Source organism: Grampus griseus (assembly GCF_964374135.1).
Source record: "Grampus griseus genome assembly, chromosome: 2".
Classification (NCBI taxonomy): Eukaryota; Metazoa; Chordata; class Mammalia; order Artiodactyla; family Delphinidae; genus Grampus; species Grampus griseus.
This window is the reverse complement of record NC_139018.1, coordinates 171758207-171783551: the sequence shown is the minus strand read 5'-3', so window position 1 is coordinate 171783551 and position 25345 is coordinate 171758207. Positions and strand designations below refer to the sequence as shown.

Sequence of the window (25345 nt, the reverse complement as noted above, 5' to 3'; positions counted from 1 at the left end):
GGACGTGTAGACTTGGACGACTCCTTGTTTAGAGGACAGAGCCTGAGCTTTGTTACTGGGTCAGAATGGAGGGGACCTGTATTTACGCGTCCATTTGTATTTCTAAACAGGTTCCTTACCTGTCTGCACCTGTCTGCCGGGATATACTGGAAGCGGTTATGGGCCAAATGGATGTGTGCAGCTCAGTAACATTTGCCTGAGTCACCCCTGTTTAAATGGACAGTGCCAAGTGAGTCCTTTGCTCTTCCTGGGGAGACTGCGTACTGGAGAGTAATTTTAGTTTCACTTCTGAGAAATATGTTTTCTATGATTCATAGATTTTAAGGTAATGATTCAAACTTAAGATAAAGAACTGTCAATAACTTTCAGGTAAAAGGTAGGTAATAACTTTAGTTCCCAGGAAAAACCAATGAGTTCATTTTTTCTCTCAGTGATTTACAAAGTGGTAAAACAAAGCCTGCAGTTTGACCCAAATACATCTGATTTCTTATACTTTGCAATTACCGTTTAAATGAATCAGTACAAGTTAGGCTACTGGAAGATGCTTATGGTTCGACACCTTCTACACAGAATACACAGCACTGCTGTTCTTTATCATTTGGCTTGGTTTAAGTTTACTGTCTATCCCTTTGTTCTATGACATTATGTTTCTTCTGCCCTTAGGAAACAGTCTCTGGTTATCTTTGTAATTGTGAATCGGGTTGGGCAGGTATCAACTGCACAGAAAACATCAATGAATGTCTGAGCAACCCCTGTCTGAATGGGGGAACCTGTGTTGATGGCGTTAATGCTTTCAGTTGTGAATGCACACGTTTCTGGACTGGATCTCTCTGTCAGATTCCCCAGCAAGGTACGCTCAGCATTTCTTGTACGACAGATGCTCACAGGTTAGAAGTATCATCCTTGAGTGTGTCCTGCTGCAGATTTTGAACCTGCTTTCTTGTTCTGTTGCTCAAAGGCTTAGAACTAAGTCTTCCCTTGCAGAAATGGTATGAAATTCACAAGGTAAATATATATTTCAATTTAAGCCATAAAAACCTTTTCATCAAAGGAAAAATTAAATCCATATTTGCCACTTTCATTATGTCCACTTTGAAAACAAAATATGCTAAAGGTATTGTAGTTCTCTAAGAGAGAGTTTTCTCTATAGCAGACGTTTCATTTCCCGGGAATATTACACGTAATCACGTCACGCTCCTGCTCTCAAATACACAGTGGCTCCCTCTTGTCTGTTAAATAAAGTTTGGGACTGTTTTTCAATCATCCTCTATAACCAGGCCTCACCCTATCCATCTAACCTTATTTTTCACTGGTTCCCTAAAAATACACCTTTCGAGCCAGACAGATTTCCTTCTCTCTTGATTCCATATGCCACCGCATTTCGGCTGTATTCCTTTATCTGGGAAATTTCTCTCCCCAAACCTCTCCAGATTCTTCTTTGCTTCCCATCCAAATGTATCTGTCCCTCAGGAGTACTTCTTATTCAGCCTCCTCCATAAAACCTCCACCCCTCCCTCATTCCTCCTGATTCTGAATCGGGACATTTATTGAGACTGCTGTGTGTTTACAACTCTAGTAGAGCCTGTGGAGAAATAAGCAAGCAGAAAATAAAACAGTCTGCACCTATTATCAGCTTACCTTCCAGTTGAGGAGACAAGACGATACACAACGGCCGAGGAGAGACGGGAGCTAAAGATAAGAATTAAAGTGTGTCAGGTGTCACAGAGACAGAGGGAATGGGTGCCGGAGAAAACCCCAAGAGGCAGGGAAATTCAGGCGGAGAGGAGGAGACATCAGCTGGGCTTTGAACACGAGGTGGGATTTGGGTGGATGTTGAAGGGAGACGGGGGAGAAGAAAGAATGGCAGGGCTTTTGTCTCCAACGAGAATTACTCAGAGTTCTCTGAAAGCTTCGGCAGCAGGGCGAGCCTTTCCAGAGCGTCTGAAAAGCACAGTTCATCTTCTTTTCCTTTGCAGTTTGTGGAGGGTTCCTCTCAGGGATGAATGGAAGCTTCAGCTACATGAGCCCTAATGTTGGTTATGTCCATGACGTGAACTGCTTCTGGGTTATCCGAACCGAAGAGGGAAAGGTAAATACGGTATCTCCCATCCAAATGTACACTTCATTCATATGTATGAACATGTAGTATGTGTATATATTACATAAAATACACATAATGATAATTCAACTATATGATAGTTGAATTATCTGTACTATATATATACTAATTATCTACAACTATCAGCATACCTTATATTGAGGACTTTCTAAGTATCAGGCATTGGGCTGAGTATTTTGTAAACCTTTCTCAAAACTTTATACTAATTCTTTGAATTAAAGTACTAGTATCCTCATTTTATAGATGAAATAATGGAAACTATGAGAAGATAAGTAATTTTTTAAAAACATTCCTTAGCTGGTAATTGGACTAGTTGGATTTCAAAGCCAAGTTTGTCTTTCAAAGTCCATGCTTTGTCCACTACGGATGCTACATGGGTTGGCCGACAGCAAGCCAGTAATTTGTACAGTCATGTTGCTACCGAGATGGTAACAATCACTCAGTGTTATGTTGATTATTATTAAGGTGGTTTCCTTATCCAGGTTTTCTCTGTGGCGTTGCTTGTGCCGATGTGCTATGCTAATTGCTTCACATACACTTAATCATCGCAGTGTAACTCTCATAACCCTGAAAGATAAGAATTCTTATCCTCATTTTACCCTTGAGCAGCTGAGAAATCTGTCCAGGGGCGCGCAGTCTGTAAGTGGCCTGCAGGGACTTGAACCCAGGCCATTCGACTCCAGTGGTGGAACTGCCGTGCAAACACTCTTCAGATTAAGATCCGAGCCCAAGGATTTTAGTGCTTTTATCTCCAATATTAATTACTCAGACTTTTCCAAATACTTATTTCTCAACCAACACGTGGACTCGTTAAAATAAAGTTGTATGTCTGAATAGCTAAGGCTTTCCCTTGAAATCCTATTAATTTTTCCCAGCAAGCTAATGTTACAGAGGTCATTGTACAAGGTCAGAAATATTTTTTCCCTTGAGGAGCAAGGATTCTTTGGGGCCTGGTGACCCCACAATAGAATAAACTCCAAAATCAGTCTCCCAGTGGGTATGTTATGTGAATTTCCTTCCTTCCATTTAGTTTTCATGAATTCTGTTTCCTGACATTGAAAACATCTTTCTTTCAAGAAAAAATCACTTTGTGAAAAAATTTTAATGCATTTATTGTGAATCTGTAAAACACTTCATGCTGTTTTTCTTGATTATTGTGATTTTTATATCTTCTTATCCCCATCAAAGTTTACATAATACAGTTTACATAATATTGAAATAAGGGTAGTTCAATTCATAAACATTTATTTGATTTTCATTGAAATTGCTTCAAGGACAAAAATGATGTAATGTTGAGTAACAAATCTTAAAAATACCCTAGCACAGAATTTCAAAAATATCCTGATACCCTTTTCCATGAGCTGAATGCTGTTGTGGTTTTAGATCATAAATTAGATCCAACAGTCTCCTTTTGGTAGTTTGGCTGTTTTAAATGAGGTTGTCAGCACAAAATCTTTTATGGTTCATTAATTATATTACTATATTTAAGTCTGCACATTCTAATATTTTAACTTGAAGATACATTTGTATGTTTATTCTCACCTACTTGCATACTCAAAACTTTTCATGGTACCTTTCCCATGATGTCTGCTGTTGGTATTACTCATCTCTCAATGACATCCAACCGCCAAAGACTAGCACACTTTACACTTGCCTACACCGTGTTTACTGTCTACACCCGAGGTCGTCCATCCAGGCTGGGCATCAGTTGAGAAGTTCAGAGACCCCTGAGGAATCAGCATCTCTGGGGGTCACTGATGAACTGTGGGTATGCTACACGCTACAGGTTATTAGTCAGTTAAATTTAATTCAAGGTAGATGTTTAAATGTTATATTTTACTGATTTGGAAAGCACTGTTAGCTAGACATTTGGAGTGCCTTTGTTTAATGAAGTTGACAGTTTACTGAAATCTATTTCATTAACCCATTGAATAACAACTCAACAGGTATGAAGTTTCAGTTACAGTAAGTGAATAAGTTTTAGAGATCTGCTGTACAACATAGTGCCTCGAGATAACAATACGGCATTGTGCACTTCAAGATTTAAGAGGATAGATCTCATGTTGTGTTCTTACCACCGAGAGAGAGAGAGAGAGAGAGAGAGAGAGAGAGAGAGAGAGAGAGAAGGAAACTGGAAGGTGTTGGTTATGTCTATCACATTGACTGTGGTGATGGTGTCACAGGTGTTTACATATGTCTAGACTTCTCAAACTGTACACATTAAATATGTGCAGTTCTTTCTATATCAGTTATACCTCAATAAAGCTGTTAAAAATCTATTTCATTAATATTAATATTTTTGACATTAGCTCAAGTTAGGTCTAAGCAATTTTTAACACAAGTCATTTTAATATATAGAATTGTCATATGTATTTGTGAATACTTAGGAAATTATAGATCCATCTCTTGAAAGGGACTCTATATAAATGCTTCCAACTAGTAGGAGAAACACCTTAGAACTAACATAGAAATGAAAAATAGTCTCTTGCGACCTTTATATTTTTAGGTGCTGCGGATCACTTTCACTCTTTTCCGATTAGAATCAGTGAACAATTGTCCACACGAGTTTCTTCAGATTCATGATGGGGATTCCTCTGCGGCATTTCAGCTTGGAAGGTTCTGTGGCTCCATCCCCCATCACGAACTCCTCAGTAGTGACAACGCCCTCTATTTTCATTTCTATTCTGAACATTTAAGAAATGAGAGAGGCTTTACAGTAAGATGGGAAACACAGCCACCAGGTAAGTGTAAACATGGAGAGAAATAAAGCAAATTCTTGAGGTTATTAAATTTTCTTGATCAGTATTAGATTTTTGGATACGTTAACTGTTTGTTTGTTTTTTTTCCGGTACGCGGGCCTCTCACTGTTGTGGCCTCTCCCGTTGCGGAGCACAGGCTCCGGAGGCGCAGGCTCAGCAGCCATGGCTCACGGGCCCAGCCGCTCCGCGGCACGTGGGATCTTCCCGGATGGGGCACGAACCCACGTCCCCTGCATCGGCAGGCGGACTCTCAAGCACTGCGCCACCAGGGAAGCCCACGTTAGCTGTTTTGAGATCTAATGATATATGATTTTTATAATTATTTTAAAATCAAGTAAATCTAAACTGAACTGGACTTTCATTTTGTGTTCAGAGATAATACAATTCAGATGAATTGAAAGAGTTTAAAAAATATGCATCTTTAAGCATCCCCTGTGAAACTACTGAACAGCATCTTTATAGCCCCTGCTAGTACATACTGTGGGGCGTTGGGGACATTGTCTCCTCCTTCACTTAGTATTTTTTATCTTAATGTCACATGGTGATTTGTTCCTTCTGTTGTTATTTGGGTTTGGGTACTCTTTTTTAAACTTTTTTACTATGAATTTTTTAAGCATATAAAAAAATAGAACCACACACTGAACCTCCGGTTCGCCCATCAGTAAATCCGTGGATCTATTTCTGGAATTTCTCATCTTTTCTGTTGGCTTATTTATCTATCCTGTGCCACATTGGCTTCGTACCGACGCTTGAAATCTGGTAGTGTAAAACCTCTAACTTTGTTCTTTTAAAATAAGCTAGATCCTTTACATTTCCATATAAATTTTAGAATCAACCTGTTAAATTCCCCCAACAATCTACAGGGATTTTGTTGGCATTGTATTGAATCTATAATCAGTTTGGGAAGAAATGACCTCTTACAAATGTTGACCCTGACAATCCATAAACATAGACTGTCTGTATTTACTTAGTTCTCTTCTAATTTAGCAATGGTTTATAGATCTCAGTGCTTAAGCATTCCGCTGCTTTTATTAATATTTTCTCTAGCTATTTGATGTTTTATGCTATGTTCAGTGATATTATTTTTCTAAAATTTTATTTTTCATTTTTTGTTAATATATAGAAGTATTCTATGTATAAATATTTTAAAATATTTTGTTTTGAATCCAGCTGCATTGCTAAATTCATTCATCAATTCTAATCATTTTCTTTGGTAGAGTCTTTTAGAATTCTCTACATACACAGTGATGTTACCTGCGCATATGTCATCTGTTTTCCAACTTCCTTGCCAATCTTTGTTAACTGTTATTCCTCTTCCTTGACTAATTTATCTTCTTGGCTAGGACATCTCATATAATGCTGAATAAAAGTGATGGAGTGGGTATCATTGTCTTGTTCCCAACCTCATGGGGAAATGTTCAATATTTCACCTTTAAATGTAATGTTTTAGCCGGAAGTTTTTGTAAAGAACTTTTATGACATTAAGGAAGTTCACTCTGAATTATTATTGCTGGATAACAAATTACCCACAAATTTAGTGTTGTAGAGCATTCATCATTTTCTTATGTTTCTGATTTTGTGGACCAGGAATTTGGAAGGGTCCCAGCACGACAATTATCACTTGATCTCTTAAGCAGTTACAATGAGATATTGGCTGGGACTGTAGTCATCTAAAGGCTCAGTGAGGCTGGAAACCCAAGATGACTCACTCATAGGGCTAACAGCTGAGGCTGGCCTCTGGGTGAGAAGTCAGCCAGGCTGCTGACTTGAGTGCCTACGTGGAGCCCCTTTCCTATGGTGGCCTTAGAGTAGTGCAACTTCTTTCACGGCAATTGGCTTCTCAGAGCAAGCATTACAACAGAACCAGGCAGGGGCTGCATAGCTTTTATTGACCTATCCTTAGCGGTCATATTGTGTTTTTTCTGCCATATTTTTAATTGGTTGAAGCAGTCACGGGAATTACCTGGCGGTCCAGTGGCTAAGAGTCCACGCTTTCACTGCTGGGGGCGTTGTTTCAATTCCTGGTCGGGGACCTAAGATCCCGCAAGCTGTGCAGTGCGGCCAAAAAACAAAAAGAAAAAAATTTGTTGAAGCAGTCACAAGCCAACCCAGATTCAAGAGGAAGAGACGTAGATCCCATCTCTCAATGGGAAAAGTGCCAAAGAACTTATGAACATTTTTAAACCATCACACCTTTTATTCCTAGCTTGCCGAGAATTTTTATTATGAATGGATATTGAAACATTAAATACTTTTTCTAAGTCTCTTGAGATGATCATGTGGTTTTCTTCTCTGCTTCTGTCATTTCTTCCTCCCTCCTCTCCTGGGACTCAAATTACACACAAAGGTTTTGGCTTTGTCTCCTAGTTTCTGTTAGTCTGCAGTCTTCCCCTGTGTGTGCACAGCTTAGCATTCAGCTAAGGACCCAAGGACACTTGTGTAAATTTTTTTTGGTGCTATTTTCATGCAGCTGATTTCTCTATAATACCCTGCTCCAAAATCCCAGCCACTTTAGTAGCCCCAAATTCTGAGTTCTGTTTCTTTCACCCAGCTGATATACAAGAGTATTGCTACTCTTGTTTGGGCCCCGCTGCCCTGCACTGCAATTTGAGAAATGCACACAGAGAGAGTTTGATCATATTCAGTTTTGTTTTGTTTTGTTTTTGCAAAAATAATTACATCAGGAGGTACTTTTCACTTTGCAGTGAACTCTTTGTTTATATCTCTTCTTTTTAGAAGCTCTTCGTATTTTAGAGATACTAACTCTTTGTATTATATACTACATTTTTCCCAGTTTGCCGTTAACACTTTACTTTGCTTATGGTATTTTAATTTTTTGACCCATATGATAATTTTTTTAAGTACTAAGTTTTAAAACCCTTTTCTTCCTCTGAGCAGCTGAGATGTTTTCTCATTAGGAATAGTGAGACTCATGTAGCTAAATGTTTTACTTTTCGCCTTGGTAGCAAAACTTGTTTTAAATAACCTGCATAGCTATGTAAATATCATAACCTGCACATCTAAAATGTCACTTCGTTTTATTTTTTTTCTAATGTATATTTACTGCAGTCTCTTATATCTAGATTTCTGTTTTCCTATTTTACAGTAGCATACAGTAGCCGCCCCAGATGATATGCAACTTCAGGGGGCTGGCGGGTGGTGGTGCAGTGGGTGTCAGAAAGCCTGGCCCTATCCTCCCCTCACCCCATTCCTGGGAAAGTGGCTCAACCACCCATAGACATTTGAATTTCTTCATTTATAAAATGAACGGTATAACTATATCACAGTGTTAAGAAACCTTCTCAAATGAACATTACGTCACACTTAACTCTTCTAATGTATAAAATTATCTGGTTTGTTGAAAGGCATAGTGGCTGATAGAAGTTCCAGAACTTCTTAAGAGTTAATGTACAACGGGGTAGGGGAGGGATAAATTAGGAGTTTCGGTTTAACAGGTACACACCACTGAACATAAAACCGATAAACAAGGATTTACTGTAGAGCACAGGGAACTATACGCAGTATCTTGTAATAACTTACAATGGAAAGGAATCTGAAAGAGAATATATATTCATATATTCTGAATCACTTTGCTGTCTACCTGAAACTAACACAACATTGTAAATCAGCTATACTTCAATATAAAAAAAAAGAGTTAATGTACAGAAATTAATCTCCTTCAAAGCGAAAAAATAAATCTGTCATCCATTATTCATCTTTCAGACAGTTCAACACTGCCTGTTGAGCCATGTCACCATGAGATGGCTAATAAGCACAGAGACCCACGCATGGGTGATTCATTTATTTATCAGTCGGTACTCCTGGATTTATAACTTTATCAAACTGGAAAGTAGAAAGTCTTGCTTAACTTATGTGTGTGTCCAAAACTGCACACAGTTATTTAAACACAGCTTTTCTTCTTACAGTAAAGGCTGTGATAATTCTATGTGAATTATAACTTGTATGCCCATGTAAAGTTATTTTTTCCTCTTATTTCAGAGTGTGGAGGTATACTGACTGGAACTTATGGTTCTATTAAGTCTCCGGGATATCCTGGGAAGTATCCCCCAGGAAGAGATTGTGTCTGGAAAGTGATAACTAGTCCTGGTCTCCTGATAACATTTACCTTTGGGACCTTGAGCCTGGAGCACCGCGATGATTGCAGCAAAGATTATCTGGAGGTAAACAATTGTATTTAGATAAAACTTATCATGATGTGATTAGAACTCCAGGAACTATGATTGGTGCTGCCCTTGGATGACCACAGTTTATTAGCAGTAGTTAGATGTATTCTTCAAGAGGCAGGATGCCAACTCCCTATTCCCTCAGCAGTGAAAGCGCGGAGCTCTAACCGCTGGACTGCCGGGGATATCCGCTAACTCCCTATTCTTAACTGTTCCAGCTTGTTGCTTCTTGTGGGTTCCATTTAAATCTGGGAAGCAGACTGCCCTGCCTTCCCCTGTCATTTCCTGGAAGCCCAGTCTCCTACCATGGGAACAGCAGAATTTACGAAATCAACACCCAGGAATGGCTGTCTTCTCCAAAGCAGACTCAGATCTTCAGTTGTCTGTTGTAAACTGACAGGGTGTTTCACAAGTTGCCTCTAGTGTTCCATGAAGAAAGACAACTTAATAGCAATTGTGTTGAAATGGATTGCCAAAGGGTGTGGCTTGCGGGATGTATTGATAATCGTCACTGGAAAGAGAGGAGTCACCCTCTGCCCCCCCAGTTTATCATTAGTAAAAGATTAAAATGTGGAAGAGGAAAAAAGGCTGTTATATTCAAATGCCATAAGCATGTAGGTCTATCAAAGATGCTGCTCTCCATTTGCAGACTGAAAATATCATTGAGAAGATGGAGTTCGTATGTTGTTCCTGTCTTGTTTATCATCATAAATCTCACTACCCCTTGCAGTAGTGATAAAAGACAATATGCGCTCCCAAGTCTATTAGAGGAGAATGGAGTGCTATGGAATTAGTCATAAAGGATGGAAGGGTATTGCTGTCAAACAGAAATCTTCACAAGTTAAAGTCATTAGTAATTTAACACGTGTAATGGATTTGAAACCTTTGGGAATGACTGGAAAATCTTCCTCTCTGGAAAATATCAGGAAGATAATCCTTTAAATGTTCACATTAAAGTGAATTTTCTTGAAATTAATTTCAATATATTCTATCAAATTAAAATTAGAGGCATTTTTTTCATTCCTACATATTAATTCCTGGATATGTATAATGGAAAGAACCAATCATTCCAATAATACTGAAATGCCTCTCATCTCTCAAGAATATTTCAAGGAGCTAGTTAAATTACAGGAACAAAGTCATGCTGCCCTATAACTTGGCTTCCAATAGAACCATTAACTTGAGTGGACAGATTGGCCATATTAAAATATTATTAGTTCATTGGTACCTTGGTGTTCTATGCAGTACAGAATTTGCAGTTACAATAGAATCATAGAGTCGTTGGAACAATTATTTAAGAGATTAAAACCCAACAATTAAAATGGTTTTCTAAGGTCACATCGTCATTATTGCAGTACTTAATTACTATCAAAGTTTCGCTTTTTAAGTTCATAAAACTGTTTTCTTGTATCTAATCTAACTTTACTTCCTTTTCCACTTCTGATCCTCCTGAGTATTTAGACCAAGCTGTGCATCAGTGACATTGCTGTCATTCCTTTTCTGTTTTCTTTGCATATATCCATTTCTTCATCTAGATCATTAGGAATGTATCATTCCAAAACAAACATCTGGGGCAGGGGAAACCTAGGAAAGGAAATATTGAGAAAAATTCAAAGTGTACACCCAGCCTCAGAGTTAAAATTCAGAGAGAACGGAAGGCATCAGCGATGGGTGGGAGGAGATTACCGTTTTCTGAACCCCAAGCATGTGATAGATGCATAGGTGACAGGAGAGCCTCCCAGAGTCGTCACTTGTAAAGATGGGTTTTCTGACGTTACTGTACAAAACGACTGGGTTTGTTAAAATCTGACCACTTTGAACTTAATGATCCCTTCTCTTGTTTTAGATTCGAGATGGTCCTTTGCATCAGGACCCGGTTCTTGGGAAATTCTGCACCACTCTGTCTGTCCCACCACTCCAGACTACGGGTCCCTTTGCCAGGATTCATTTCCATTCCGACAACCAGATTAACGACCAAGGGTTTCATATCACCTACTTAACATCACCTTGTAAGTAACTTGGTAACTGGGAGCTTAATATAAATATGAAGGACAGTGCTATGCTTACAGTTGCCTTGTACTTTAATGTGAGGCTGCAGATGACTGACTTACACTGATAATGTGTATTTATAAATATTTCTCTCATTGTTCCAAATTTTTTTCTTTTTCTTCCCAGAGTTCTATTATTAATGCTATAATATCCCTTGGTCCCTAAATTCTGGGGTCCACATTATGGTAGATATGTGTCAGGTCCCTAAAATTAAATAATTCAGACATCAGTTCCCTAGGGGTTATTCCGTGTTTTGTTGGGAGAGATAGGAGAGAAACGCAATCTATCTTGAGATGTGTCAGATTTTATAGCTATCATGCCTTTAACTTGCACTGACACCTTAAAATAAGCCAACAAACGAACAAAAAACAATGAAATGCTCTGTGACTTTTATTTTAGGGCTGTAGCGGATTTTGTTCTCAACATACATCATTGTGCCCTGATGAGAATTCACAGGAAAAACACTTTTTAAGTCTCAATATCAGGAAAAATAACAATAACATCTTTTCACTAGTCTTCTTTCTCCATTTATTTCGGCTTCAGGGTGAATCTGCAGCCGACCTTCTGTAATTTGTGTAGTCACACCTGTTCTCTCTGCATAGCAAATTTCCCCTGACTGCGTCTTGCTATTCTGTATTCATTATTCCTTTAATCTGATTCATTTTTCTAGTCATATATTTTATTCTGTTACATGTATTTTATAAACTGCCTCAGATCTCTTTGGAATGAAGGAGAGCATAAATGCATTTAAAAAGCAATTTGTCGAAAAGGATGTCAGATTGGTAGTTAGATCACACATTTCTACAGCTGTTTCCTTAGGCACTACGTGGACGTCCCACAAATACGTGTCAAGCTGAAAACTCTTGTCACGAAAGGCATAAGCCCGTAGAGGGTGAATAGAGTGGGTGTGTGATGGGGTGTGTGTGTATAGTTTTTAAAAATTGTATCTCATGCCTGGGAGCTGGAGGAACGGCCATCCACGTGACCTTTCCCTTCGCTTCTGTGTTCTCTTCAGTGGATCTGCAGTGTGGAGGGAACTACACAGACCCAGAGGGTCTCCTCTCTGCTGACCTGTCCGGACCTTTCACACACAACAGACAGTGCATCTATACCATAAGGCAGCCGCTGGGAGAGCAAGTCCAAGTCAACTTCACCCACGTGGAGCTGGAAGGCCAGAGTGGCTGTTCTCAGAGTTACATTGAGGTAACTTTTGCTACTTAGTGGCCCTCAGATGATGTTTATCAACATTTTTCATATTCTGTAGAGCAGAGGTCTTCACATGATTGCTGGGTCTGCAGCATCCAGATCTCCTGGATGACCTGGATGCGGGTAGTGTAGTTCTGGGTCCTCTCCCAGACCTACCGCATCAGAACCTCTAGGGCACAGGCTCAGCAATCTGTGTTTTAACAGGTCCCCTCCTCCTCCCACCCCGCTGATTCTGATGCAGGCTAGAGTCTGAGAACACCTGTCCTAGAGAATATGAAAGAATTTGCCAAAAATAGATCTACAGATGGTGAAACAGGAGATTGGTAATAGAATAACAGAGGACAAAAATGAAAGCTGAGGCTAGAAGCTCATAATAATGCTAAATTACAAGCTATTAAACTGAGTCCCAATAATAGGCCCTAATAACTAAGGTGAATACAAATGAGTAAGACTAATAGCATTTACTAATAGGATACAGATTTCAGAGATTGTCCAGGACAGTTATATATGTGAGGGAACTCACCCCAGAGAAGTAAAAGGATTTGCCCGGGGTGAGCTAGCTAGTCAGTGGCAGGGAGTTCAGTTAAAGCATTGAATAACCCTTGTTTTAGAGTTTAGGGATTTTTTCCCTTCATCAGTTCTGCTTGCTCTCCCGCAGAAAACTTTAATTTAAATGTGTGTAATGGTTGTAATAAGAAGAATATCTGAGACAAAAAGGCAGTTTTTATCTGCCTCCCCTGGTATTTCATTTGTTTAACTATTGGTCAAGCCACAAATTAAAGTGTTGAGCAAGAGAAACAAAATACTTTTTGTTGGGTGCAATTATTTTGTATGAACTCAGGGAGGCATTGACAATTTTGTTTGCTCATGTTAAGTTAGACCAGTTCATTTTTCCAGGAAAAACCCATGTAACCTCTTACCCTCTTCCCTCTTTCACATGTAGAGAGAGGAAGCATAGAATTTTAGCATAAGGTCTGAACCTAGCTCAATAATGGAGCAGTGCATTGACCATGGTACCACAATAATATATTTTTTTAATCCAGAAGTTTTAAACTCAGATGATAAAGTAAATGTGTATATTCATTCAGTTTATGTTTTCTAAAGTCCCTCATAAGGTACATTAAAGTTTTTCATTATGAAGCAATTTTAGATATTTTTATATAAATAAAAACTAAATTTCCAACATCTGTTTTTCTACTTTGAGAATAATAAAAATAGCTCACACTTAGAGAGTACTTACTATGCACCAGGATTTTGAGTCTATTTTTGTGTATGGTGTTAGGGAATGTTCTAATTTCATTGTTTTACATGTAGCTGGCCAGTTTTTCCAGCACCACTTATTGAAGACACTGTCTTTTCTCCATTGTCTTGCCTCCTTTGTCATAGATTAGTTGGCCAATATAAGTATGGCTTTATTTCTGGACTCCCTTGTCTGTTTTTGTGCCAGTACCATACTGTTTTGATTGCTATAGCTTTGTAGTATAATTTGAATCCATGGAGTGTGATACACCTAGTTTTGTTCTTTCAAGATTATTTTGGCTATTCATAGTCTTTTGTATTTCCATACAAATTTTAGAATTATTTGTTCTAATTCTGTAAAAAAATGCCATTGGTATTTTGATAGGGATTGTATTGAATCTGTAGATTGTCTTGGGTAGTATGGTCATCTTAACAATACTAATTCTTCCAATTCATGAGCACAGATATCTTTCCATTTGTTTTTGTCATCTTCAGTTTCTTTCATCAATATCTTATAGTTTTCAGAGTATGTCTTTTACTTCTTTACTTAGATTTATTCCTAGGTATTTTATTCTTCTTGATGCAATTGTAAATGGGATTGTTTCCTTAATTTCTCTTTCTGATAGTTCATTGTTAGTGTATAGAAATGCAACTGATTTCTGTATATTAATTTGTATCCTGCAATTTTACTGAATTCAGTTATTAGTTCTAGAGTTTTTTGGTGGTGTCTTTAGTATTTTCTATATGTAGTATCATGTCATCTGCAAACAGTAGCAGTTTTACTGCTTCCTTTCCAATTTGGATTCCTTTTATTTCTTTTTCTTATCTGATTGCTGTGGCTAGGACTTCCAATATTAGGTGGCATAAAAGTGGAGAGAGTGAGCATCCTTGTCTCACTTCTGATCTTAGAGGAAGTGACCTCAGCTTTTCACTGTTGAGTATGATGTTGACTGTAGGTTTGTCATATATAACTTTTATTATGTTGAGGAATATTCCCTCTATAGCCACTTTGTTGAAAGTTTTATCATAAATGGGTGTTGAATTTTGTTAAAACCTTTTCTGCATCTATAGAGATGATCATATAGTTTTTATTCTTAAATTTGTTAATGTGGTATATCACATCAATTACTTTGCAAATATTGGACCATCATTGCAACCCTGGGATAAATCCCAATTGATCATGGTGTATGATCCTTTTAATGTATTGTTGAATTTGGTTTGCTAATATTGTCTTCAGGAGATCTTTTTTTTTTTTTTTTTTTTGTGGTACGTGGGCCTCTCACTGTTGTGGCCTCTCCCGTTGTGGAGCACAGGCTCCGGACGTGCAGGCTCAGTGGCCATGGCTCATGGGCCTAGCCGCTCCATGGCATGTAGGATCTTCCCGGACCGGGGCATGAACCCATGTCCCCTGCATTGGCAGGCGGACTCTCAACCACTGCACCACCGGGGAAGCCCCAGGAGATCTATTCTTTTTAGTCTTAATTTCATTTATTTACGTCCTGATCTTTATGACTTATTTCTTCCTTCTACTAACTTTGGGATTTGTTTGTTCTTCTTTTTCTAGTTCCCTTAGGTGTAAAGTTAGATTGTTTATTTGAAATTTTTCTTATTTCCTGAGGTAAGCTTGAATCGCTATTAACTACTCTCTTAGAACTGCTTTTGCTTTGTGTCCTACATTTTGGATCATTGTGTTTCTGTTTTCATTTGTCTCCAGGTATTTCCTTATTTCCTCTTGATTTGTTTAGTGACCCATTGGTTGCTTAGTAGCATATTTTTTAGCCTCAAAGATGTGGATGTTTGTATTTCTCTTTGCAAGGTTTTTTTTTTTTTTTTCCCTGTAGTTGATTTCTAATCTCATACTCTTGTGGTCATAAAAGTTACTTGATATGATTTCAATCTTATTCAATTTACTGAGACTTTTTTTGTGGCCTAGCACGTGATCTATCCTAGAGAATGTTCCATGTACACTTGGAAAAATGTGTATCTGCAGCTTTTGGGTGGAATGTTTTATATAATCTATCTGGTCTAATGTGTCATTCAAGGCCAATGTTTTCTCATTGATCTTTTATCTGGATAATCTGTCCTTTGACATAAGTGGGTGTTAAAGTCCCCTACTTTTATTGTTACTGTCAACTTCTCCCTTTATGTTTGCTAATATTTGCTTTATGTATTAGGTGTGCCTATTTTGGGTGCATATATACTTGTAATTGTTATATCTTCTTGTCAGGTTGATTCCTTTATCGTGTAATGCCCTTCTTTGTCTCTTGTTACAGGCTTTGTTTTAAAGTCTATTTTGTCTTATCTAAGTATTACTACCCCAGATTTCTTTTCATTTCCATTTACATGGAACACCCTTTAACATTTCTTATAAAGCTGGTTTAGTGGTGCTGAACACTTTTAGCTTTTGCTTGGTTGTAAAACTCTATCTCTCCTTCATATCTGAATAATAGTCTTGCCAGATAGAGTATTCTTGGTTGTATGTATTTTCCTTTCATCGCTTTGAAGATATTGTTACTCTCCCTTCTGGCTTGAAAAATTTCTGCTGAAAAGTCAGCTTATAGTCTCATGGGAGTTCCTATCTATATAACTAGTTGCTTTTTTCTTGCTGCTTTCAATATTCTCTATTTTTTTTTCTGTTTTAATTACAGTATGTCTTGGTTTATACCTCTTTGGTTTCATCTTGTTTGATACTCTCTGTGCTTCCTGGACCTGGCTATCTGTTTCCTTTCCTTGTTTAGGGAATATTTCAGATATTATTTCTTTAAATAAGTTCTCTGCCCCTTTCTCTCTCTCTTTTCCTTCTGGGACCCCTTTAATGTGAATGTTAGTACACTTGATGTTGTCCCAGAGGTCACTTAAACTATCCTGATTCTTAAAAATTCTTTTTTCTCTTTTCTGTTCAGCTTGGCTGATTTCCAAGTTTGCTAATTCATTGATTCCTTTGAGTGTATCTTTTATTTCAGTTATTGTATTCTTCAGCTCTTTTTGGTATCTTCTCTGTATTTTCTAACTCTCTGTTAAACTTCTCACTGTGTTCATCATTCTTTTTCAGAGTTCATTGAATATTTTTAAGATCATTACCCTGAACCCTTTATCAAGTAGATGGCTCGTCTCCACTACATTTAGTTCTTTTTCTGAGGATTTGTCTTATTCCTTCCTTTGGAGCACATTCCTCTGTCTCCTCATTTTGCCTAATTCTCTGTGTTTATTTTTCTGTATTAGGTAGGTAGGTTACATTTCCCAGTCTTGGAGAAGCAGCCTTATGTAGAAGACGTCCTATGGGGCCCTGCTTCATACTCGCCTCTGGTCACCAGAGCTTTATGCTCTGTGGGTGCCCCTATGTGGGCTGAGTGGCCCCTTCTGTTGTGACAGAGCCAACTGCTGTGGGCACACTGACAGGTGGGACTGGCTCCTGGTCCTGTTGGCTGTGAGGCCTGCCTCTTGAGATACTGCCAGCCCACTGGTGGCCCACTGCTAAGCCCCAGTGTGGCTGGTCACATGGCCTGGGGCATCCTGGGGCGGGTGCTGGGCCCACTGGTGGGTGGGGCTAGGACCTGGCATGGCTGGTTGCATGGTCTGGGGGGGGTGTCTCAGGGCCGGTGATGAGCCTGCTGGTAGGCAGGACTGGGTCCTGGAATGGTTGGCCACATGGCCTGGGGGGGTCCTGGGGCTGATGCTGGCCTTCTGGTGGGTGTGATAATAACTGTGGTATTACCCATACTCAGTGTAGCATATCTTTCTTTTTCTTTTTTTTAAAACAAGAAACACACATTTATGTATTAATTCTTGGATTTATACAGCTCTCTAAGTTTCTACTTCTAAAAAGATTTGTCACCCATGGGTGATGTGATGTGGCTGGTAACAAAAGAATAAGTATAGGAAGAATAGATCAACTGTTCATCCCTCCGTTTTTGTCTAAGAGAGCTTTTAAACTGTAGAGAATAGTTCAATGAATGTGACAGAACTATCTTTCCAGAATAAAAAGCAGCCCCTCTCATTAATATTTCATAAGTGATTTAAGCCGTCAGAACTCTGAGTGAAGGACACATAAGGTAGTAATGAAAGTTTAATTTTTAATCCCAGAGAATGTGAGCACTAGGCTGAATAATAATTTCAGAAGCTTATGTGATACTAAGGCCAGGGCTTGAAATAGGATATGGAAGGAAATGAACAGAATTGTTCGCCCCACCAGATCTCCTCGACCCATCCCACATCATCTGTCCCTCCCCACCAAAACTGGGGAAGTCGAAAGGGAGCACAGAAGAGAGACTAGTAAGGGAAGGGGGAGGAGAGGGACCTTGTGGGGAAACAGGAGAGCTTCTGGGGAAGTTGTTCCCTCTTAGAAGAGGAAAGAGAAATAAACAGCAGAGAAAGATTGATAACTATAATTAATAAGATAGGGAGAATACATTACACTAAATTTGGCTTCTGAAATCTAGGGAATGTGTACCCATTCTACAAGTCTCATTGAATGACAGATTAATCATATTTTAGACCTCTTGCCAATCCCAGTAAATTCACAACAGAAATTGTACGCACATCTCTTTACAATGCGATGCAAGTAGAAATTATAAAAAATTTTAAATGTCCAACTTCTTGGAAATCTGTAAACTTTCTCCTAAATAATTACTGGGTTAAGGAAGGAACTAGAAAATGAAATGAAAGACAATGTAGGAAAATGCTATATATCAAAACCAGGTAAAAGCTCTAAGATTTTAAAGAAAGAACCAAAAAAATGGGAAAGTCGGAGAGCACAGTAAACTGGAACACTGAAGATCTGTCTTCCCTTGGAATCTGGGGTGGCGGGGGAGGCAGGGTGCTGCACAGCTCTCCCACGTCCCCACAGGTCTTTAGATGAATTCAAATTCACACAGTACTTCCTTTTGCTCTTTGTTAGGCAGTGAAGCTGTTCAGCTCCAGCCTTGGGATTGGGGGAGAGAGGGCTGTGACTTCCGGCCTGCCTGAGCACACTTGGTACCCTCAAGGGGACGTGTTGGTCAGAGTCTCATGACTGTGATTCACAGAAAAATTCTTAAGGATATAAACCCAAATGGCAGAGAAAGAATAAGCCCTCTGACAACTGAAGCTGGAATGTGGCTGCAGGAAGCACGCTCACCAGAGTAGCCTGAGGAGCATTGTTTTCCAGTTAAGCACACGTTGGAAGTAACTTTAGTTCAAAGAAATGTCTTTCTAGAGATGGCAGGAAAAAAGGGGACATGGTGAGATGTTCAATAGTTTTCATTCTTAGCATATTGGATTTGGAGTCTGGGCAGAGACTAGAAACATTTGGTTAGTTTCTTAGCACTTGTTGTCAACACAGTTTTTCCAAAATTGCTCTGCCATCCTGATGCTCTTTAATGAAGTGATAAAATGTGCTATTGCTCAGGTGAAATCATTCTACAGATTGGCGTGGTGGCGCCAGGAGATAGACTGGGGTGGTAGAACCGCCTAGCTTTGGAGTCGCGAGGGACCATATAGCGTAGATCCTTCCTGTGTGTAAAGGAGTTGCATGTTTACATGGACATCACAAACCCCATGGAACAAGTGAGACGGAGAGCAGTGAGTGAGAAGAGGAAGCTATGGAAATCGGGGTAACCAAGAATGCTCCAGACTTCTGGGGCAGATCGAGAGGATGACCCATGCTCTCTGGTATAAATGAGAACAATATTGCATGAAAACATGACAGAGGACTTCAGCTCTCTGTTTCACTGAAGGCATGATGTTTGACATCAGTAAGCCTTGGTTTCCTCATCCATAATGGGAATAGTAATACGACTACTGTTTACAGAAGGATTAGAAGAGGTCATTCACTCATTTATCTATTCATTCTCTGAATATTTATCAGACAACTTGGATGCCAGGCACTGTGTTGGGGATGGGTACGTAAAACACAAGAGATATTAAACAAGTAAGCACACAACTACGTAGTTTCAAGGTGGGAAGAGTATTGTGAAGGAAAGAAAGTACGTGAAAGAAAATAACAGTGCTGATGACTTTGGTTGAATGGTTAGGGGTATCTTCCCTAAGGATGTCACATTTTGAGTCTGAAGATGAGAGGGGTTAGCAATGCAAAGAGCTAAGAGAAGGAGAATTCCCGCTAGAGGTACCAACGTAGCCTTAGACACTGAACTGAGAAAAAACATGGCAAACATGAAGAAGTGAAAATAGAGTAGTGTGGCTGGAATCACAAAGGAGAGGAGAGAAACAAGAGTTAGGCAGGAACTAGATCTTGTAGGGCTCTGTACATGGGGGTAAAGAAGCTAGCTTTGCTAAATGAAAAGAGAAACAATTAGAACGTTCTTAGCACAGTGCCTGGATCACCAGGAATGGTTGGTAAAAGTTAACATGACAATGATTCCGATGATGATGATGATGATGGTGGGGGAGGAGAAGAGAGGTGGAAGCAGGTGACATACTGGAGTTGGCAGTCATGTAGGAACACACTTCTAGGTAAAACTACACCTGTAGTCCTGATTTGAGAAAAGCAGATTTTTTTAAAAAAAGCAGACAAAGGATAAATTTACTCTATTGATAGAGATATTAGAAGCACCACTGTTTCCAGAGGCATAAAAAGCTTTAAAATTTTGACTATGAAATCATGAAACATAATAATGAATAAAGAAGGATAACAAGATATCTAAGAAGATAATTTTTAGTTCCTGTGTGGCTTCTCTCACCTCTTACCCCTCACCCTTTAGTCTCTCATTTGGAATGGGGCCACATCGCCACCCCCCTTTCCCCCACCCCGGCTCCTGTGTACCCAGATGAACCCAAGGCTGGTCTCCAGGATCAAGTCTTTGTTTAGCTAAGGGGCATTTCAACCCAACACTCACTTCACAAGAAGCCACATGTTAAACATTACTGTATGGTAAGGTTCTGTTTTCAGCTCTTGGTTGGACCAAGCCTAAGTGCCAAAGTATTTCGTTTGCTTTGAATTATGATTTAATACTTAATCAAATTTTTGACATTGTTATATAAAAACAAATCTGTGTATGTAGCAGATATGAACAAATGAGCACATATATTAAGTCCTGGCTTTAGGACCTGATCCATTACAGATGTTAAAGCTTACTTCTGACTGGGCTTCAGATCCACCTAAAATTTCAGATAAACTGTGTTTTACAGCCCAGTTAATTTTAGCTCTTTCTACAGGCTCCTTTATAAGAACTATTTTTCATTTAAAAAAAACCTTCTGTATGAGTAGTTTGTCTTCAGGAACCAGATCCATCTGCCGATGTTAAAGATCAGAAGCATTTGGGCTATTCCGTAGGGTTAAAAACCATGGGTCACAGATTATCAATTGGATCTCTGAGCCTGAAACCATCAGTGTTTGCTGAATGAATAAAGCAAACAATGAAAAATCTGGGCCTGGTCCCCAGAACACTAGAATTTGGAATGGTCCTTGTCATTTCTTTGCAAATGTGATCCACAGTAAAGAATGAATTTGGCGTGGTGATGCAAGTGACCATGGCATGAGTTCAGCTGACTTCTTAAGAAACAGTACAGACCAGGCTGAAATATGAGTCATCTTTCTCGATTACACCGCAGTAACAAACAGTCAATAACAAGAAAACAAATCAAAAGCAATAACAGAAAATTTCTGTGGCTTACAGTGACATATGTTTATTCTCCACTGGTGTTAACATGCTAGTCTGGTATCGGTGGCAGTTCTGCTGATCTGGCCCCTGTCCCATCTGTCCCTGGGGCCCCAGCCCTTGGTCTTGTGAGAGCAGAAAGGAAAAGACGGTTGAATCGTGCAGTGACCCCCAAAGCTTCTACTTGGAAACTGCACATAACCTCTGCTCACATTCTTTAGGGCAAAGCGAGACCTGTGGCCAAGCCCAGAGTCAACGGGAAGGATAAATATTAAATCTCCATAGGGAGACAGCACAAGTCACAAGGCCATGAGCTTGTGAGATATGCAGTCTCTTACAGGAGGAAGTTGAATAGGAAAAACGAAAGAGGTTTTTGTTGCCGCTGAGGGGGCGGAGGGAGGCATGCAAATTCACAAGCCCTAAGATGGTGAATACAGGATGCGCTGCCGCATGATTTGGGGTCACTTTAGAGCACTGAGGGATTGTGGTTATAGTATTGCCATGCCTGGGTTCCAGGGAGAATATAGACTTTCAGAATTAATAAGGTTTCATTTCCACCGGGAGAGAGAAACATAGCCAAAATCAATTGTACCTTCTAGGTTTAAAGCCCTCGAGCCCTATAAGTTCCTCTTAAAACATTTGGACTGCAGCTGCCTTTCTCCTTGCTGGAGTCCTTGAATTTCATTAGTGAGGCCCAGGGGAACGGCCTGCTTTAGCGTTTGCTCTGCTGCTTTTGGACTGTGTTTCTTCCTCCTTGTCATCTGCTAATGGGCAAAATAGAAAAGAGAGATGCTTGCTACGGTCTTAGCAGAAGCGAAGGGCACCCCAGAGGGTTCAAGAACAGGAGGACATCTTACTCCGTGTTTCATGCTTTCCGGTTTCCAAGAACTGTAGCATGCCTGCGTCTCTAGCAAAAATTGAACCGTCATACCACGCCTTAAAATTAATGAATCAACAAGTGTCTGTCCGACACCTATTTGCAAAGTTGTTAGATGCTGAAGGTGATATGGAAATTTTCTCTTCCTTCAGAGATTTGCTGTTTGGTTGGAGAGCTGTGTAGCATAACTTTACGGCTGTGTGTGAAATTTGCGTTCAGCTCGTAGAAAGGAACTGGTTTGGGATGAGTCAGTGGAGAGGCATGCGATTGCCAGTGTCTGTGTAAGACTCTGTCATATGGCTGTACCATGATTTATTTAATCACCCTCCTATTATTAGACGTGTGGAATATTTTCAATTCTTGGGTCTATAGAGCATACGCTGATGTGGAACCTTGTGTGTCTTTGTCTGCATCTTGAATGATTTCCTTATGACAGAGTGTGAGAAGTGAAGTTACCGGGTCCAAAACTATGAACATTTCCAAGACTCCTGATACATATTGTCCAATTATTTTCCAGAAATTTATACTTCCAACCAGTTATGCATGGGAGTAACATGTTACCATATCCCTACCAGCTTTGAGGATTATACTTTTAAGCTCTTCCCTTTACTGCCCATTCCCTTTGACCTGGATATTCTTCCAAGTTTCAACTTAAAAGTTACTTCTGCTGAGAAATATTCCCTCATTCTCTGTAGGAGTTCAGAGTATTTGGTTAAGTTAATGGTTCTCTACACTTTAAGACCTTCTTATATCAACCTTATGCTATTCTGAAATGAAATTCATAGATAATATCAGCTCATATTGTATAAATACATTATATAAATAAAAATAAAATTGTAAGTGTAAGATTTAGGAGAAATGAAGCAAAGTTAAAAAAAAAAATTATGGGGACTTCCCTAGTGGCACAGTGGTTAAGACTCCATGCTCCCAATGCAGGGGGCCTGGGTTTGATCCCTGGTCAGGGAGCTAGATCCCACATGCATGGCACAACTAAGGAGCCCGTCTGCCACAACTGACAGGGCGCAACCAAATAAATAAATTAATTAAATGAAATTTAAAAAGTTATGACAGTATGTTAAAAGCCTAGGCAAGCTGCACGTGAAGACAGAATGAAGTCGTAACTTGTTTGCCCCCTAAACCCTCTCAACGCCGCACTAAAAACGCAGGCCGACGTGGCTACGTAGGTTGGTGAATTTTCTGAAATGGCGACCAATTCTTGGCAGATTTCCAGGAGGAAAAAAAGAACTTCTTTTGATTCACACTCTACTTGTAATCCTGGAAAATCCGGTGTGTGTTAGAATTGAGCAAAAATATTTTGCACTTGGTATATAAACCAGAGCTAGATTTTATACTTGTAACTGTCACTGCATTGAAGGTCACATAGGAGAGAGGAGAATCCTCGTTGTGGGTGACTGTCTCTCACATTTCAGGGTGTTTAGTATCTTGGGTCCCCAGCCACTAAATGCCAGTAGCGCCCCACCCCCATCCTGTGAATAATGAAAACAAAGCCAAATATGCCTTCATGGATTTCCAAAATGCCTAACAGAGGTACCCGTGGAGCCCCATTGTGTTAAGTAGTAAAAGAGCATGTTCTCTACTTCCCTGAACGTGACGCTCACGCTTTTGAGAAAAAAGTGCTTGCTTCTTGGGAGTTCCTGTGAGCGGTGACTGTCTTTCACAGCAATATCGCCAGTACAGGCCCTGGTGTTTGTTGATGCCTTGAAGATGTTAGTCGAGGGAATGGATTAGTAGGTGGATGGCTAGCTCTTCCAAAAGAATTCTGTAGAACAAAGGTAGTATGAATATCCATGGAAGAATTCCTGATTTGAGTGAGGAACTTCAGAAAGGTCAAGAATAACGATAGCTGTTCTTCAGTCCACCTTTTCTAGCACTAGGCATTCGCTAAGGAATTCACACGTTTGTTTCACCTGTTTGCTCCAACTGCTTGAGCTTGGCTTAGATTTAGTGACTTGTTCAAAGTTACTAAGTGTGGAGGTTTGTAAGTGACAGAGGCGGGAATTGAATCCAGTTGACATGACTCTGTAGACCATGCTCATGGCCACCACACTATGAGATACTGACTATTGATTTAAAATAGGTGGTCTTTATAATATGAAGGAAATTTTCTTTTGCTCCTGACTTTCTAAGAGTTTTGTTTCTAATAATAGGAATGCTAACAAACTTTTTGACATCTATAGAGATAAATAGTTTAGCTTATTGGATCTATTAGTGAGCTTAATTTATAATTTGAGAGTTATCTCTAGTGAGGTGGATGGATCTAGAGTCTGTCATACAGAGTAAAGTAAGTCAGAAAGGGAAAAACAAATACTGTATGCTAACACATATATATGGAATCTAAAGAAAAAAAAGTGGTTATGAAGAACCTAGGGGCAGGACAGGAATAAAGACGCAGATGTAGAGAATGGACTTGAGGACACAGGGACGGGGAAGAGTAAGCTGGGAAGAAGTGAGAGGGTGGCATGGACATATATACACTACCAAATGTAAAATAGCTAGCTAGTGGGAAGCAGCCACATAGCACAGGGAAATCAGCTCGGTACTTTGTGACCTCCTAGAGGGGTGGGATAGGAAGGGTGGGAGGGAGATGCAAGAGGGAGGAGATATGGGGATATATGTAGATGTATAGCTGATTCACTTTGTTATACAGCAGAAACTAACACACCACTGTAAAGCAATTATACTTCAATAAAGATGTTAAAATATATATATATATATATATAATTTGAAACAATCCTTGCATTACTCTTAACCTCATGTTTTATTTGATATATAAGCCTAACAATGGAGAGAATTCATTTTTCTAGAACTGTGTGTAGGATTTTTATATCTATATTAATAGGTGAGATCTACCCATAGTTTTCCTTTGTATTATCTGTGTTGGGATTTGGTGAGATGGTTCTGAGACAAATTATTTGGGAATTGTTCCATGTTTGAGGGTTCCTTAGAACAAATTATATATGGGAATTATCTTTTCCTTAGAAGTTTAATATAACTTACCAGGTAGAGCATCTTCTAGGAGTTGTTTTTTTGGGGGGAACTAATTGTTTGTATTATATTCAATTTTATCCATGGCTTATTGCCTATTCAGATTTTATTTTTCTTCTCCTTGAGATAATTTTAGTAATTTATATTTTTCTGGAAATAACCATTTCAAACATTCAACTATATTAACATAGTGCTGTACATAGAATTATCATATTAAACAAGTGTTTCAGTATCTGTGTATTTGTATCATGTTTGTCATTTTTAATTTTTTGTATTTGTGCTTCTTTTCTTTCTTTCCTTTTCTTTATTGA

At 39.2% G+C, this 25345-nt stretch overlaps 1 protein-coding gene across 1 annotated transcript in view; it reads left to right on the top strand.

Annotated features, from left to right (window-relative positions):
* Positions 1–25345, top strand: part of CUBN (cubilin) — a 264469-nt gene that overhangs the window by 19649 nt on the left and 219475 nt on the right. The window contains exons 11-17 of the mRNA XM_082649450.1: positions 111–229; positions 664–850; positions 1977–2089; positions 4626–4860; positions 8878–9059; positions 10909–11071; positions 12127–12314. Of these exons, the coding sequence (XP_082505576.1) occupies positions 111–229; positions 664–850; positions 1977–2089; positions 4626–4860; positions 8878–9059; positions 10909–11071; positions 12127–12314 (1187 nt within the window). The remainder of the gene's footprint in view (positions 1–110; positions 230–663; positions 851–1976; positions 2090–4625; positions 4861–8877; positions 9060–10908; positions 11072–12126; positions 12315–25345) is intronic.